Raw genomic sequence first — 15586 nt, forward strand, 5'->3', positions numbered from 1 at the left:
AGAAGCTAGGAAGAAGCAAGGAGTGATTCTCCCCTCAGGGCCTGAGGAGGCAGTTTGTCTGCCAACAGCTTCATCTTGGACTTCTACCCTCCAGAACTGTGAGGAAATAAATTTCTGTTGTTCGAAGCCCCTGAATTTGTGGCACTTTGTCCCAAGCAGCTCGAGGAAACCACTATGCTGGCACAGCACCAAGCAGAGTGCCTGGCACATAGAAAGTGCCTAGTAAAATATACAATACCCGCCCCCAAAGAACTCTCTGGACTTTAAGATGTACCTAATTCACTTTTCCTTACTTCTAGAGTCATCTGCGTACCGACCTTCCGTGTCTTTGGGTTTTTTTTTTTTTTTTTTTTTTTTTTTTTTTTTTACATCCATAGAGAGGGTTTTGGATTTTGGACTGACAGATACCTGACTGTCCCCTGGCTTCATGAAGTGTCCCTGGAAGGGCCAGGCATCAAATGACTAGGAGTATTTTTCTTCCTAAGTTGAGAACCACTGGCAAACCCTGGAAGGAAAGTTCCCTTCCCTAGGCCCCCAGGGAGACAGCAGGCTGACAGACAGAAGTGTCAGACCTTGTATCGAAGTATCCAGGGACACAGCTTACGACCATCCCCTCCCTGTCTTTCCTTGGTCGAGCAAACAGCTCTGGGTCCTTCCTTGGCTTCTGTTCAGAACTCTCTGGGGCCTTGTCAACCTTAACGCTGCTCCCCAACACTCCGTGATGGACTCATTTGATCCCCGCAATCTGGAAGGAAGCAAAGTGTCATTATTTCCACGACATAGAAGTGATTTGGCCCAAGTCGCATGGCTCATAAATGGCAGAATCAGAGCTCAAAGCCAAGTCTCCAGGCTCCCAGTTCAACACTCACTCCTTAAACTTCACTCCTCACCTCCTATGCCAGGAAGGAAGGCTCCCCAGAGGAGGGGGTGTTTGGGGGGAAGGAGATGCTTAGCTATGTCTCTGTTTCCAGGTTTCTGCTCAGCAGCTGGCTTGCTGGTCACTGTGAGATCTCAGAGCTGGAGGGCACCGTAGAGACAATCAGTCCTGGGTCAGCGCCAAAGGGAGGCCAGGCTGGGGAGCAAGGTCGGAGTGCTGGCAGTTGACTCTCCTCCATCTTCTTTTCCTGGCACCTGGGGCTGCTTCTCGTCCCTCTCAGACCAGGAACAGCTGCTGCTGACCTTGCAGTTCTGATCCATCAGGGGTGATAAGACTCTCGGTGCTCAGTGACTGGCCCTCTCTCTGCCCACCTGCTGCTGGTTCCTGGCTAGAAAGCACCGACACCCACCAGCTCAGATGAGCCCTTTAAGGGACCCAGGGGGTGCTGGTGGTGCCTGAGTTGCCTTCAAGTGGCTCCAAAATTCCAGTCCTGGTTATCGGGTTCACTCCTTCCGGGGGAAAAGCTGATCTGCCTCTGCCCTGTTCCACACCCTGCCCCTCCAGCCCAAAGTCCAGTATCAGCAAAGCAAGGACAGTACCTTTGACATCATTGTGTTTTCAGAGCTGTGGGCGCTCAAATGTTTGCTGAATTGAATCTTCTTAAATCTCATTTTGTGGAGATGCTGGCTTTACAGGGGGCGCGTTTGGCAGTTTTGGATGCGGCATAGCAAAAGCACGACCCAGCTCATCTCGGGGTGGGGTTGGGGGGGTGCTATTAGGGGCGGGGTGGGTGCCAAGGGCCCGGGAGGCACCCAGGGCTGCAGACCCGAGGTTACGGTGCCTGCTCTAACTTTCCCGCTCGGCGTCTGCTCGTAAGTTTCACGGGGCTAAGTCGGTTTACCGCCCGTGTGCTCGGCCTGACCCTGATCTTCGGGTCCCCTCCAGCCGCCCCACTCCCCGCCACCCCGGGCCCCGCGAGGCCCCTGCGAGAGAGGAGGCGGCCCAGCGCCGAGCTGGTCCGACTGGTTCTGAGCAGGAAGTCCCCCGCCCTCGCCGCGGGCGGCCGATCGACCCCGGGCCGGCCTGTGCGTCCGTGGGTCCGTCCGGCGGCCTGTCCGACAGCTGGCCGGCGCTGGCAGGCGCGCGGTCGGGCCGGCAGGGGCGGAGATCAATGCGGCTTTGTCGGGGCCGCCCACACCCCGGAGAGGCGGCTCGCGGCGGCGGGCCGGGCGGGCCGAGATAAGCGGCCATGTGACCCTACCTGGGCCGGGCGGCGGGGGAGGGGCGCGCAGGTGAGGCGGCGGCCGCCGGGCCCTGCACGCGCACACGGCGGCCCGCGGGCTCAGCGGCATGGCTGTCAGCAGGAAGGACTGGTCCGCGCTGTCCAGGTGAGCGCCGCGGCGGGCCCCGGGGAGCCGCACCGGGGTCTCCTCCGCGCGCCGGCCCCTCACCCCCCACCCCTTCCCGCCCGGGAGGCGGGCTCTGAGCCTTGATCCTGCTGGCCCTGCTGCTCCGTAAGGGGGGACGGCCCCGGGGGCACACTGGGGAACTCTTAAGTGACAGGGCGGTGTTCTCGCTCCCCGACGGTTTCCTTTCCTCCTCTTGGGGACTGTGGCCGCACACGGGGTGCTTGGGGGAGGCTGGGCCCGACCTGGAGAGCCCCCTTCAAACACGACCCCCTGCGGGGACGCGTTGGGGGTTTGGGGAGGCGTTTAAGAGTTACCGTCGCCGAGCCTCATTTCCAGACAAGCCTCCCTTGCTGCCACGTTTCTCTGGTAGAGACTGGGAGAGGGGGGCCCTGGGGAGGGGTCCCTCAGCTCCTCTTGCCGAGGAGGAGTGGGGACACCACTTCCTCGGAGGGTCGGAAGTAGAAGGATCAGTGGATTGAGAGACCAAGGCGCAACAGACACCGCCCCCGCCCCAATGAAGCTCAGATTCTGAGTTTGGCGTTTTCGGGTGGTGTCTGGGCTGGATCACCTAGGATAGTTGCTGTTCCCCTTTGTGCCTCGTTCCTTATTTGTAGGGAAGTCCCTCAAAGGGTCAGGAAACTGGGTATCTAATCTCTGCCTGCTGGGCATCCTGTGACCGTTAGATAAGACTGGGGTGTTGGGGGGTTGTCCTGGAGGCAGCGCCCCTCACTGTGGCTGGTGACCCCCGGTGACTCCTCTCGGAGCTACCCTGCACCTCTGCTCAGAAGTGTCCACATGAGCATGTTCACCTCCTTATCCCCAGCAGCATCTGTCACATACACCCATTTTGCCCTTGAGGAAACTGAGGCCCACGTAGTAGCTCTGAGCTGGATTCCTACTCCTTTGATCCCGTAGGCTTCAGCCAAGGAGAAATTGGCCTTTTTGACCCTCCCAGGTGGGCATTTGGATCCTGAGGCCAAGGCAGTCTCTGCAGGGGCAGACCAGCACCCTCCCCAGGCTTTCCCCATTAAGACTGCTTTCAGGCATTCTCTAGTGCTCTAGAGTCTCCTTCCCCTCCCTCCAGAAGGGTCCCAGAGCTTCTCCAGCATCTCAGTCTCATCTTCCCAGGGCTGGGAGCCCACCTCCTCAGACCCTCAAGACCTCACACTGCTCTGAAGCACAGTGGCCAGGTAACCCCCCAGGTGGAGGGGCCCAAGGGATCTAGAAAGGGGATAAAGTAAGCCCCGAGAATGGAAGGAACTCAGTGCCCTGGAAAACAGGAACCTAGGCTGCCAGGGAGGTTGGACACACCCCAGGGAAAGTCTGTGCTGAGGGTGGAGCTTGGGGGTCCAGACCTTGGACTCTGTGTGTGGGTCAGTGTACATGGGGGTTGATGTGGGAGTGTCTTTTCTCCTAGGTGTGGGCATATCTGTGCCTATGGATGTGTGCCTGTATGTGTACATGCAGGTGTATGTGTGGGCGAGCATGTTTATGGCCTGTGCGGTGTGGAGGCATCTGTGTGGGTAGTAGGTTCTTATGTGGCTGAGTTTGGGCCTTAGGAGTCTGAGTCTGTTTGGTGTGAATGTTTACGGGAGACCTCCGTATAGGGCATTGGGTTAAAAATGCAAACCACACACAACTTCCTCAGGAGCTCACAGACGGTGGGATGTATGTGATTTTGTGTCTGAGAGCATGCCTGGATCCGTATGGGGTGTGCGTGTGTGGTGGGTGGGCAGCTGGGGCATGAGAACTTTACAAATGGGAGCAGGGTCTGGTCTTAGCTTGTCCACTGCTCAGATGGACTTGTGGCTGCTGGGGTAGGGCCGAGTTCCCACGGGATGTCCAGGGTCAGTGCCAGGCACGCCCTGGAGAACCAGTCCTGCCACAGGAGCCCCTGGCCGGCCCTCCCTGCTGGCCCCAGCCCTCACAGAGCCCCGTGGGCAGACACAGCTGCTGCCAACAGTCACCCTGATGAGGCACCTGGCACAGAGGACCGCTCCTTCCCTGCTCCCTTCGTGAACAAGCCTCAGCGGGCAGGAGGGAAAGGGCTGTGAGTCACTGTCAACCAAGTCTCCCAGGCTGGGGAGGACTATGGTGAGGGTGTGACCCGTGTGGCTCCAGCCAGGGCCCAGGTGGGGAGCTGAGGGCCGGCCTGCAGCCTAGCCTCGGTGTGAAGTAGGAATTCAGATGCTCCAGCCCTGGGCTGGGGGCAGCGGTGAGCTGGCTGGCAGGGCGCCCTGGTTAGTGGCCTCGTCCTTTCCTCCCTTGGCTGGCTGGGTGACGGTAGAGGCTGGGCGGGGCCTGTCTGCAGGGGGTGAGGGGTGGGTCTGAGAGTGCCTGGGACTGAGTAGCCAGCGGTTAATCATTTCCCTACCTGGGCCTTGAGCAGACCTCCCACCTCCCAGCACTGCCCTCCCCTGACACCTCTCCCTAGGCCATCAGGGCTTGAGGGGACTTCAGTGACCACCTGTGGTGACCCCTCATTGTGCAGAAGGGGAACCAGAGACCTGTCTCCCTCAGGGGTTGAAGACTGGCCCAAAGTCCCACAGCCAGTCAGAGCTGGGCCTCCCAGCTCCTCTTTCCTTCAGAGGTTTGCAAATCCTGCTCCTTGAGGTCCGGGGTTCTACAGATGCTTCTGGGGCAGCCTTCCCCCCCCTCCCTTCCTCTACTTTAACCAGAGCCACTGAGCCTTGATCTGTTTTTCAAGCTTGTTTTGAGGTCCCCTGCAGGGCAGGGGCGAAGGGGTTTCTTCCTTAGATCTAACTTCTGTCTGGTCTGCAGCAGCTGATAGCGGTGTGAGTGCTGTATTGGGAAGGGTAGCAGCCCTACATGGAGGCAAAGACAGGGGTGTTGTCTCCGAATGAAGGCCAGGAGGCAGAGGAAAGGATTGTGGCGAAGGTGGGTGTGGTGGGGCAGCCTCCTAGGGCTGTGGCATCAGCTGGTGAGAGTGACTGGGACTCCTGGATGGTGGGACCCAGGTTCCATCCTGGGCCTGGCTCTGGTCAATGTGTTGGCCACCGGGCTTTCCCAAACCTTTGCTCTCCCATGACCTCTGGCCTGTCCTGGGGTGGGGAAGTGCACCAGGTCAGAGGCCCTCCCAGCCTCCCCTGCTCCTTCCTCTGAATATATACTCCGTTGGGCTCTTAAGAAGGTGGGGCCTCACTCTGGCTGAGGGATAGCCCTCCCAGGACATCCTTTATCAGCATTTGGTATTGTGGTTAAGGGTACGGGCTTGTGAGAGGCTGACCTAGGATGGAATCTTATTATTATTATTATTATTATTATTATTGTTATATTATTAGTTGTGGCATCTTGGGAAATTTACTAGCCCCAGTGACTTTCCATTTCCTCATCTGTGAAATGGGGATAACACCACCTTTCCTCACAGGGCTGTTGTGAGGTTTAATGTCAATGTCATTTGTAAAATACTTAGAACAGTGCCTGGCATTATAGTAAGCACTTCTATGTTACTGCCTTTACTTCTTGGTTCCTTCATTTATTGAGCTATTTACCATATTCCACAAATAGTTGTGTGCTGCTAAACGTTCTAAGGCCCTTCGTTACCATTTATTTATTACGGGGGTTTCGACAACTATACCTGCTGAGGCCCCTCCTGGATACTGACACCTGCCCGTCCTTCCCCCCAGTTCTATCCGTTTCCTCATCTGATAGCAAGTCATTGGCAATAGCATTTCTCCCCCGGGGTGGGGTGGTGGTGAAGGTGGTGAAGGTGAAGTGATTCGTGTTTTGCCAGGGGTTCAAGGCAGCCCCATGATTCGTGAGCAGCAGGGGAGTGACCAAGCCACCTTGGGTGCACTGTGGGGTCATGGCCTAAAACTGGTGGACATTCAAGGACACCTGGGCCCCACCTCCTGCAGTTCCAGCCCTGGAGACCCCTTAGGGTTAGGGCTGGCCTGGGGAGGGGTGGGGGGGTGGGTGAGTCATTTCTGAGGAGACCAGGCTCTGGCAGATCACACTCCATATATGGCCCCACTGGAGAATAAACAAATAAGCTGCTTCCCCCAGGGCTGAGAGGAGCGTGTGGGAACGGGGTTGCTCAGGACCAAGGAATCCTGGAGGCTCCAGCCCAGCCCAGCTGGGTGTGGTCAGGGGAGAAGAGCTTCCGGCTTTGTGGGGCACTTTCCCGTGGATGGATCCTTCAGCTTTGGAGGACGAGAGCTGGTCCCAAAGTGTTCATGGGGGGAGGGAATAAGTCCCGAGAAGGAGAGAGCTGAAAACATGGCCTCAGATGAGAGCCCGATGAAGTTGGCATTTCCACGTCTGATGGAGAAGGGCTGCAATCAAAGCCTTATAGCCTTGACCTCAGAACTTAAACAAGATTCCCATAGGCCTTCACATGACCCCTGTAGGCTATGTGTATCTGAAGATTGATCATTCATTTACCACACACGAATTGATGATCTCTCGTGAACCAACTTCAGCTGAGGAATGGGAGGGCATCAGAGCCTGGCTCGTAAGAGATGGGCAGGTTGCCTTTGGGGGAGCTGAGGATTTGTCCCTGCTTTGTTCTCTTCCTTGTCAAGACAGAGGCTTTCGGTTCTCAGGGAGGAGGAGAGGCCTGCACATCTGAGAGTCGACGGTCACACTTGTTCATTCCACATTCACTGGCGCTTGTGTGCCAGGAGCCGTGGTGCATGCTGGAGATGAGAGGTACCCTGGCCTGTGGTCTCTCCTCTCCCTGCAGGACAACAGCCTCAGACCTTCCTTCCTAACTTCTCATACCTTCTCCACTCCCCTTCATTTGCCTGGCTTTAAAAAGAAAACAAAACTTGATGTGTGTCTATTGTATATAAATTACACCTCAATTAAAAAACCACTCCTGGGGGCACCTGGGTGGCTCAGTCGGTTGAGCATCCAACTTCAGCTCAAGTCATGATCTTGCTGTTCATGAGTTCAAGTCCCTCCTCGGCTCTGTGCTGACAGCTCAGAGCCTGGAGCCTGCTTTGGATTCTGTGTCTCCCTCTTTCTCTGCCCCTCTCATGCTCTGTCTCTCTCTCTCAAAAATAAATAAATGTAAAAAGAAAAAAAAAAAAAGTCATTCCTTGAGTCCACATTCTGCTCTAGCACTGTCCCATTTTATTTGCTTTTCTCTGAGGAAAGTTTCTCCAAAGAGTTGCTGGCTCTCACCGGTCCCTCGGTTTTGACTCCCATTCTTCCCTTGCTGGTCCAGCCTGGCTCCGGCCCAGTCCGTCGAGCTGCCTTCCTGTGGACCAGACACTTCTGTTCTCTCTACTCTGTGCTGGTCTTCTTGTCCCCACCACCCCCTGCCCCTGTGGTCTTGGACAGGACCTCATTCCTCCCTTCAGGTTCACATTCCGCCCTCCAGTCTCCTTGGTCTCCTTTTCTTCTCCTCACCCCAAACAAGCCGGAAATGGAATTTTCCTCCCCCCACCGGCTCCCTAAACTCCTTCCTCCCCTGATCTTTCCCATCGTACTAACAGCATCAGGAATTGCTCAGGCCAGAAATCTAGTTTTCCTTGTTTCTTCTTTTTTTCTCCTCTCCATCCACAATCCCCCTTTGGCTCTGTCTCCAAGATGTGTTCCCAGTCCATCCCTTTTTCCTTCTCTCTGTCGCTACCAAGTTCATCACCACCGCCAGCATAGCTGTCACCTGGGCGATTGCAGGAGCCTCCTGATGGGTGCCCCCGTTTCCCTTCTCCCTCTGCCACCCTCAATTCTTCTTCCTTCAGCAGCCAGAGATAATAATAATAAATTCTGTCATGTCATTCCTCTATGTAAAACTCTCCAGTGGCTCTCCAGCACACTTGAGTACAACCCACATTCTTTCCCTGGTCTATGAAGGCCTTTTCTCTGGCCTCTCCTCCCTGTCCAAGGTCCCTGCGGGCCACACTCTGGCTCTGGGTCTCCCTTCCCCCAAACAGCCAGCTGTCACACCCAGGGCTTGGCACTTGCTGTCCCCTCCTCCTGGGCCACCTTGCCTCCAGATCCGGCTCCTCTGGCTTCTTCTCAGAGGGCCCTCTCCTCCCAGTCATCGTCTCTCACTTACCCCTTACCTGGTTCTCTTGTCCTGTGTCCCTTGCTGACGTTGCTTTGTCCATGTGCTCATTTCCTTGCTCACTGACCGCACCCCGGCCCCCTGCACTATGTGCTCCGTGGCCGGAAGAACTCTGTCCGTCTTCTTCTCTGCTGCACGCCGATCCCTGGAAGTATGCCTGGCACGTCGTCAGTGCTCAAAAATTACTTGGTGAATGTTGGATCAGCACGATGTTGGACTTAGAAAACCAGATCGGAGCCATCGTGTGGCTCCTTCTCCTCATTTTAGTAAAGAAAACCGAGGAAGAGGAAAGAGGGGGATGTGCACCAGGGGAGGAGGAGTAGACTCAGCCTTACAAGAGGCGGCCTTGAGGAACCTTTCTTGGAGGCTCCATAGGTGCTTTTCATATCCAATTCTGTTTGCAAAATTTGTGGGTTTGCATGGTTTTTTTTCCCCAGAAAACACGTCTGTTCCTTCAGTTGAGTCTTGGTTGCATGGCAATACTCTGCAAGAGGGGAAAAGGTCTAGAAGGTATAGGGCTGGGCAGAGGGATAGGCTGGGAGAGACACCTGATAGTGGCAAAAGGAAGGCCTTACAGTAACTCTGGGAGGGAAGAAGAAGGCCTTTTCCAGACTCTTCTTATCTGTAGGGCCCCAGATAGCACTGGGGGAGTCATAGGAAGGCTCCAGAGAGGGCTTGCTCTGCTGACTCTCAGGGCATGCTACTCTCAGCCCAAACTTTCTCCCAGGGCTCTGGGTGAAGCACATCTTCTTGCTCCGCCAACCCCCCTACCTCTAACCTCTAGGCTTGCTCAGGCCCTCCTTTCTGCCTGGACTGCCAGATTCTCTCCAGCCCCCTGTCACCTCTATTAAAATCCTGTTCACCCCCCTAGGTCCATCCCAGGTTCATTTAGTCTTGTCCGTGAGCCTTTCTTGGTAATCTTGGCCTGCACTAATCATTCTCTCCCCTGCAGAGCAATTTCTTTGCTTTGGTTGGGGGAGTTATTGGTGGACACGCTTTTCTTTCTCACTCGATAGTGGGTACCTTTAGGGCAGGGACATTGCCTTGTTCTGTGAACCCCCGCCCGTTGCTGACTTGCTGGTTCACTGCAGTTGCTTAGAGACGTATTTGCTCTTCGCTTGGGATGGAAGGGTGGTTGGATGGAAGATGGGGTGGGCTGGCAGCGAGGTGCGGGGGATGGTAGGGCAGGTGGCTAAAGATGATTGGTGGGTGGGTGGGTGGGATTGGGCAGGGAAGTGGGGGGTGACTGGGTGGATGGCTGTTTGGATTGACAGGTGGCTAGATGGGCAGGTGGTGAGTGCGGAAGGAGGTGGGTGGGTGGGTGGGTGGGTGACTGGCTGTGGGAGTGCCTGATTGGTCCTGTGAATGCAGGGTGACTGGGGGCGGGAACCCAAAGTAGAGTGTATGGAGTCCCCTTGCTCCCTGACAAGTGAAAGCTGGGTCTAGAAGGTGAGAGAGGCCAAAGAGCTCCTGAGAAGGGAAGTGGATATTGGAACCTTTTCCAGGCGTAATTGTGAGTCTCCCCATTCTGAACGGCTGAGAAATCCTGCGGGTTGTTGGGAACCTCTGAGAAAGTTTCTCTGCCATTGTCCATTGATGAATATTATCCAAGAATCCAGGACCCAAAAGAAAAAGGAACTTGTCAAGTTTATCTCCCTCCTTCAGGCAGAACCGTGCCCACCCTCCCATGTTCCTAGTCACCCCTAGAGAGGGAGGCCCCACCTTCCTACTCTGGATTCCAGAGTCAAGTCCAACCCAGTGTTTGTCATCCTGGGTGGTTTTGTCCCCCAGGGGACATGGCAAAGACAGGAGACATTTTTGGTTGTCACAAGTGGGGGGTGGTGCTAAGGTATCTCTAGTGGGTAGAGGTTAGGGATGCTGTTCAACATCCTAAATTCAGCACAGCCCCTGCACATGAAGTTACCCAGCTGAAATCTCAGTGGTACCCAGGATAGGAAACTCTGGTCTGATCCAAATCCTTGTAGTACCTTTATTTGAAACTTAATTGACATGTAATGTGAGCCACAAATACGAACCATGTTAAAATTGTAAATTTTCTATGAGACACACTAAAAAAGTGAAAAGAAATAGATGATTAATTTTCATAATAGGTCTCATTTATCCCAAGGTATCCAAAATATTATTTCAACGTGTAATCAATATATGGAATTATTTTTATTTTTTAAATGTTTATTTCTGAGAGAGAGAGAGAAAGAGGGAGTACAGGGGATGGGCAGGGAGTGAGGGAGACAGAGGATCCGAAACAGGCTCTGCACTGATGCGGGGCTCGAACTCATGAACCGAGAGATTAGTACCTGAGCTGAAGTCAGATGCTTAACCGACTGACCCACCCAGGTGCCCCAATAAGCAGAATTATTAACAAGATACTCTACATTCTGTTTGTCATATTACGTCTTGGGACTACCTGCGTGTGTTACAATTCCGGCACATCTCAGTTCAGCCCAGCCATGTTTCTTTCTTTTTTAATTTAATTTAATTTTATTATTATTTTTTTAAATGTTTATTTATTTTTGAGACAGACACAGAGCATGAATGGGGGAGGGTCAGAGAGAGGGAGACACAGAATCCGAAACAGGCTCCAGGTTCTGGGCTGTCAGCACAGAGCCCGACGCGGGGCTCGAACTCATGGACCCGGGGATCATGACCTGAGCTGAAGTCGGACACTTGACCGACTGAGCCACCAGGTGCCCCAGCCCAGCCATCTTTCAAGTGCGCCATAACCACCTACAGACGGCCCAGGCCTAGAGGGTATTTGTTCTCTTCTCCCAGCCCCGTAGGGGTCTGCCCTGGGAACAGGTATCCGGGGACCCAGGAGTCTTGCCTGGGCTGCACTGATCCTCTCCACCCCCTCTCCCCCAGCCTGGCCAGGCAGTGGACTCTAGAAGATGAGGAGGAGCAGGAGCGAGAGCGCCGGCGGCGACACCGCAATCTGAGCTCCACCACGGACGAGGAAGCTCCCAAGCTCACCCAGAATGGACACACACCGGCTGCCCAGAGGTGCTCGGGTCAGGGTGGGGGACGAGGCACCATTTCCCTGTCCCAGGTGACCCGGATGGACTTAGCTGCCCCAGACAGACCAAGTACTGGGGGTGCCCAGGGAATGAGATGAAGGGTCCGCAGATGTCCTTCAAGCTCCTCACCTTCCCTAGACCCTCCTCCACGCTGCCCGCCTCCACCCTCTTCGGAACCAGAATCACTATATGCTGATGCTATCCGTGAGCTGATACTTTGCTACACATTTGGTGGATAGAAGTCATTTAATCCTTACAGTATCCCCGGGAGAGAGGTATCATTAACCCATTTTACAGATGGAGAAACTGGGTCAAAGAGCACACACAGGTGACTTGCTGAGATTGCGCACCTAAGGTTGGCAGAGCCGGACTCGCCATCCGGATCGGTCAGGCTCTGTGGGCTCAACTCTTTCCACAACCCAGGCTGTCTCCCCTGGAACCCGGAACCTCCATAATTCACTTCTGAGGGGAGGGATGCGGTGGCTACTCTTGCCGCCTGGATTTTAGGGTTATGAGGGAATGGAAGTCCCCTGTGGGCCAGGACTGTGCTGGGCAATCACGTGGAATGAGTCTCGTTTCACCCAATAGGCCTGGTTTGCAGATTTGGACGCTGAGGCCTAGACAGTGAATTCACTTGCCCCAATTCACATGGAAAGCAGGGTGGTGAGGAAGGAAAACAATCTCCTTTTGCTGGAGGCCAAGTGCTACAGGTTTAGGACAGTCCTCTCATGTTGCTCGTGTTCCCTTGGGTCCCCAAGAGAAGGGGGACTGGGTGTGCGCCCCGAGCTGCTCCAGTGCCCGTGGCCGCCACCGTGGCTAATGGGAGTGCAGGATGGCGTGTCAGAGCTTAGCGCTGTCCCCTCAGCTCCACCACTGATCATCTGTGCGACCTTTGACAAGTCCCCGAACGTCTCTGGTCTTGATCTAAGCTCTCAGGGGGCGAGCACTGCATTTATTCCTTTTGACTTCCGCCACCCGGCACGGGGCCCAGCGCAGACAAACTTGTTCAGTCAGTGTTTGTTGACTGGGTCTCAACATGCAGAGTTGGACCTTATAGGGGTATATAAACTTTTTAAAAACGTGGTGTGCATTGTTCAAATGACTTAGTGGAAACCCAATATGTAAAGGCGGTTAAAAGTGATCTTTCTTTAAGCGATGGGGGGTGGGGTGCCTCCCCGGTGGCCCTGGAAGCATCCCCATTGGGTCAGGTACACCCCAGGGTGTCTCCCGTCTCTGATAGCCTCTGATACTTATCTCCCACCCCTTCTCCATCTTCTGGCCTAGACTGCCTGGCATGGAGGAAGCCGAGGTGCCCAAGCCGCAGACCTCAGCCTCTAAAGATGAGGACAGCCAGGCCACCCTCAGGACACGGCAGGAGCGGAGGCAGAGGCGGCAGGCAGTGGAGGCTGCACAGGCCCCTGTCCGGCGGGAGGCAGAGGAGGGAAGGGACAGCTCCGGCCCAGAGCAGGCCAAGCCGCAGCCCCTCATGCCCAAGAAGGAGGCGGAGCTGCCTCCTCGCCGGAGACTGAGCCGGGAGCAGCGGGGCCCTTGGGCCAGGGAGGAGGAGAGCTTGGCGGGCCAAGAGGCAGAAGGCGGGAAGAAGGGGGTCTCAGAGAAGCCCCCTATCTCAGAGAAGTCCTCCGTCCCAGAGAAGACATTAGCCCCTGGAAAGAGACTGGTCTCAGAGGAGTTCTCCATCTCGGAGAAGGCCCCGGGACCTGAGAAAACTTCTGTGTCAGAGAAAAGAGCCATCTCAGAGAAGAAGGCCATTCTAGAAAAAACAAGTGGCTCTGAGAAGTTGCCGGCCCCAGGGAAGACATCAGACTCAGAAAGGAGACTGGTTTCTGAGAAAGCATTGCTCTTTGAGAAGTCTCTGGTGTCCGAGAAGACCTCAGCGGCAGAGACAAAGCTGGCTCCAAAGAGGCTGGCAGCCTTGGGACAGCCCCAGGCAGGGGGGCGGCTGGCTTCTGGGGGAGGCCAGCCCACCACCACAGAGCAGAGGGGAAGTGCCCTCTCTGAGAAGAGCCCCCCGTCCTTGGCGGAGCTGGGAGAACAGGGCGTGCCAGACTCTCCGACTGTGACTTCCCGCCTCCCGCCCATCACACTCCAGGTTGGCAGTGCCCCCGCCCCTCCCATCCCTGCACGTGCCCCTCTCATCCTGCCCTGGGTGGTCTCTGGCTCCCTTGCTGTCTCCTGTCCTCTCACCGTGGGGCTGGATTTGGCAATTTCCTCTCTCCCTACCTGCTTCCAATCACTGTCAGAATAGGGGACGCTTGAGGCAAGGGCAGGCAGTTGGCAGCCGAAAAGGGCATCAGCTGTGTTGCCAGGGAGCACCTGCCACCCTGAACCCCCTCATGATCCAGGGCCTGGATTTCAGGACACCAGCAGACTCTGGGGAAACCTCACGTCCTTCCAGAAGTTCTGCTGGAAAGTTCTGCCTGGTGGCCTGGCCCCACGGAACTGTGTCCACCGTCCCCACAGCAGAGGCAGAGGGTCAGGACTGTTTTCTTCTCCTCTTCCTCCTGCAGCTCTTGGGATGAGCCAGGCCACATGGGGTCCCCGTGGCAGCTTGGGCTTCAGGCTCCCCCGACCTCCCGTATGACACTCCCCCACTCCATCCAGGTGAAAGTCCCCAGCAAGGAGGAAGAGGTGGACACACCCTCACCCACTCAGGCCACCTACAGCAGCTCCCTCAAACGCTCCAGCCCCAGGACCATCTCCTTTCGGGTGAGAGCCCAGGGTACCTTTGTCTCCAGTCCCCTGGAGGGCAACCTGGGGAAACCAGCATCTATCCCAGCATTGGGGCCTTAGGTTAGATATCAAGCAGATCCTTTGGATAGAGAGGGGTTTTGGATTCCCATGGGTAGCCAAGAGCAGATGACTTGGGTTAAGTGAAGGAGAGCCAGTTAATGACCCAGAGGGTTGGTGTGGATGAGACTGAGCAGCTCCACCTAGTGGACAAGGCCAGAGCTGCAGGAAGAGGGCACAGGGCAGGCCCCACCCCTGCCTTCAGCAGTTCCTGATCCCACCCAGGAGGCTTGAGCAGCGGGGAAGGGTAGGAGCCAAGAGCAGTGGGGCTCTCCAAGCGCTCCCTACTCTGCCTCTGGCCCAGTGGTACAAGTGGTATGGACTGGGGACTCTCTTCTCAATTTCTGATAATTTACTCTTAGTTCCTTGGTTCACTGGGTGGTTCACTTATTTTTGACTGACTGTGCTTTGTGCCCCTGACGTGTGCCAGGCCCTGGGGAGGAAGCTGGATGCCTGATATTGATCAGGGCTGTTCCCTGCCTGGCAGGGCTCATGGGCAGTAGGGAGGCAGACAGGAAAACAGATGGTTGAACTGGTGGTGGTGGTGGGGCCAGGGAGGGGCTTCTGACCCGGCCTGGTGGGTGGAGGCAGGTGTCTCCCAGACAAGAGGAGGATCTTTAACGGAGGTTTGGTTGGGGGTTGGAGGAAGAGGAAGTGTTCAGAGAGCTGAGCCCTTGCCTCGAGGAGGGCCATGGCCTCCTGGGGACTGTCACTCATCAGAGACTATCCTTCTTGTTTCAGATGAACTCCAGGAAAGACAACTCAGAAACAACCTTAACACGCAGGTCAGGGGCCTGGAGGCTCTGGCTTTGTCTGATCTGGTCATGTTCAGTCTGTGTTTGCTGAGCGACTGCCACCCATATTCCTTGTGCCAGGCTGTGCCATAGAGCACCCGAGGGGAAGGTGCAGTCCTCGGCCAGGGCTCCAGACCCTGCGGGGAGACTGGACCAACATGAGGGACCGAGGCCCAGCGAGATGGAACAGGGATGGGGGGGCGGGGAACGGGGAAGGCTTCTTAGAGGAGGCAGGGCTTGGGTGGGGCTCTGAAGGTGAAGGAGGTTGGGGTGGGGAGGGGGAGGAGGGCCTTCCAGGAGGAGGACCATGAACAGCGCAGGGAAGGGGAAGCCACGACTTTCAGCAGACCCAACGCAGGGGGACCCCCGCAAGTCTCCATGCGCCATAAGCATCGCCGTGCCCCATAATTTTGATGCGAGTAGTTTGAGGACTGTGTTTTGAAAGAAGGAAGCTGAAATGGGGTCTGGAAAGCAGCTGTGCTCGAGCACGAGGAATCCTGTGCACTCGTGCTGTGTCCACCTGCCCCTAAACATTCGTAGAGGCCAACTATCCCAGGCGAGGCGTGGGGTGACGGTGGTGGCACGGGGTGCACGTATGAATGAGGCACGGCTGCTTCTGTTCGGCACCT

At 55.9% G+C, this 15586-nt stretch overlaps 1 protein-coding gene across 3 annotated transcripts in view; it reads left to right on the forward strand.

Annotated features, from left to right (window-relative positions):
- Positions 1-1976: 1976 nt before the first annotated feature.
- The window catches only part of TNNT2 (troponin T2, cardiac type), a 40095-nt gene continuing 26485 nt past the window's right edge, over positions 1977-15586 (forward strand). For 2 of the 3 annotated variants that reach the window (XM_053909074.1, XM_053909075.1), the window contains exons 1-2: positions 2213-2265; positions 11204-11245. In XM_053909074.1, the coding sequence (XP_053765049.1) occupies positions 2228-2265; positions 11204-11245 (80 nt within the window). In that variant the 5' untranslated portion in view covers positions 2213-2227. Of the gene's footprint in view, positions 2266-11203; positions 11342-12639; positions 13466-13977; positions 14083-14904; positions 14949-15586 lie in introns of all 3 variants that reach the window. The other variant, XM_019431096.2, reaches the window with a different exon arrangement.

Source organism: Panthera pardus, unplaced genomic scaffold (assembly GCF_024362965.1).
Source record: "Panthera pardus isolate Hobbes unplaced genomic scaffold, ASM2436296v1 HiC_scaffold_21, whole genome shotgun sequence".
Classification (NCBI taxonomy): domain Eukaryota; kingdom Metazoa; phylum Chordata; class Mammalia; order Carnivora; family Felidae; genus Panthera; species Panthera pardus.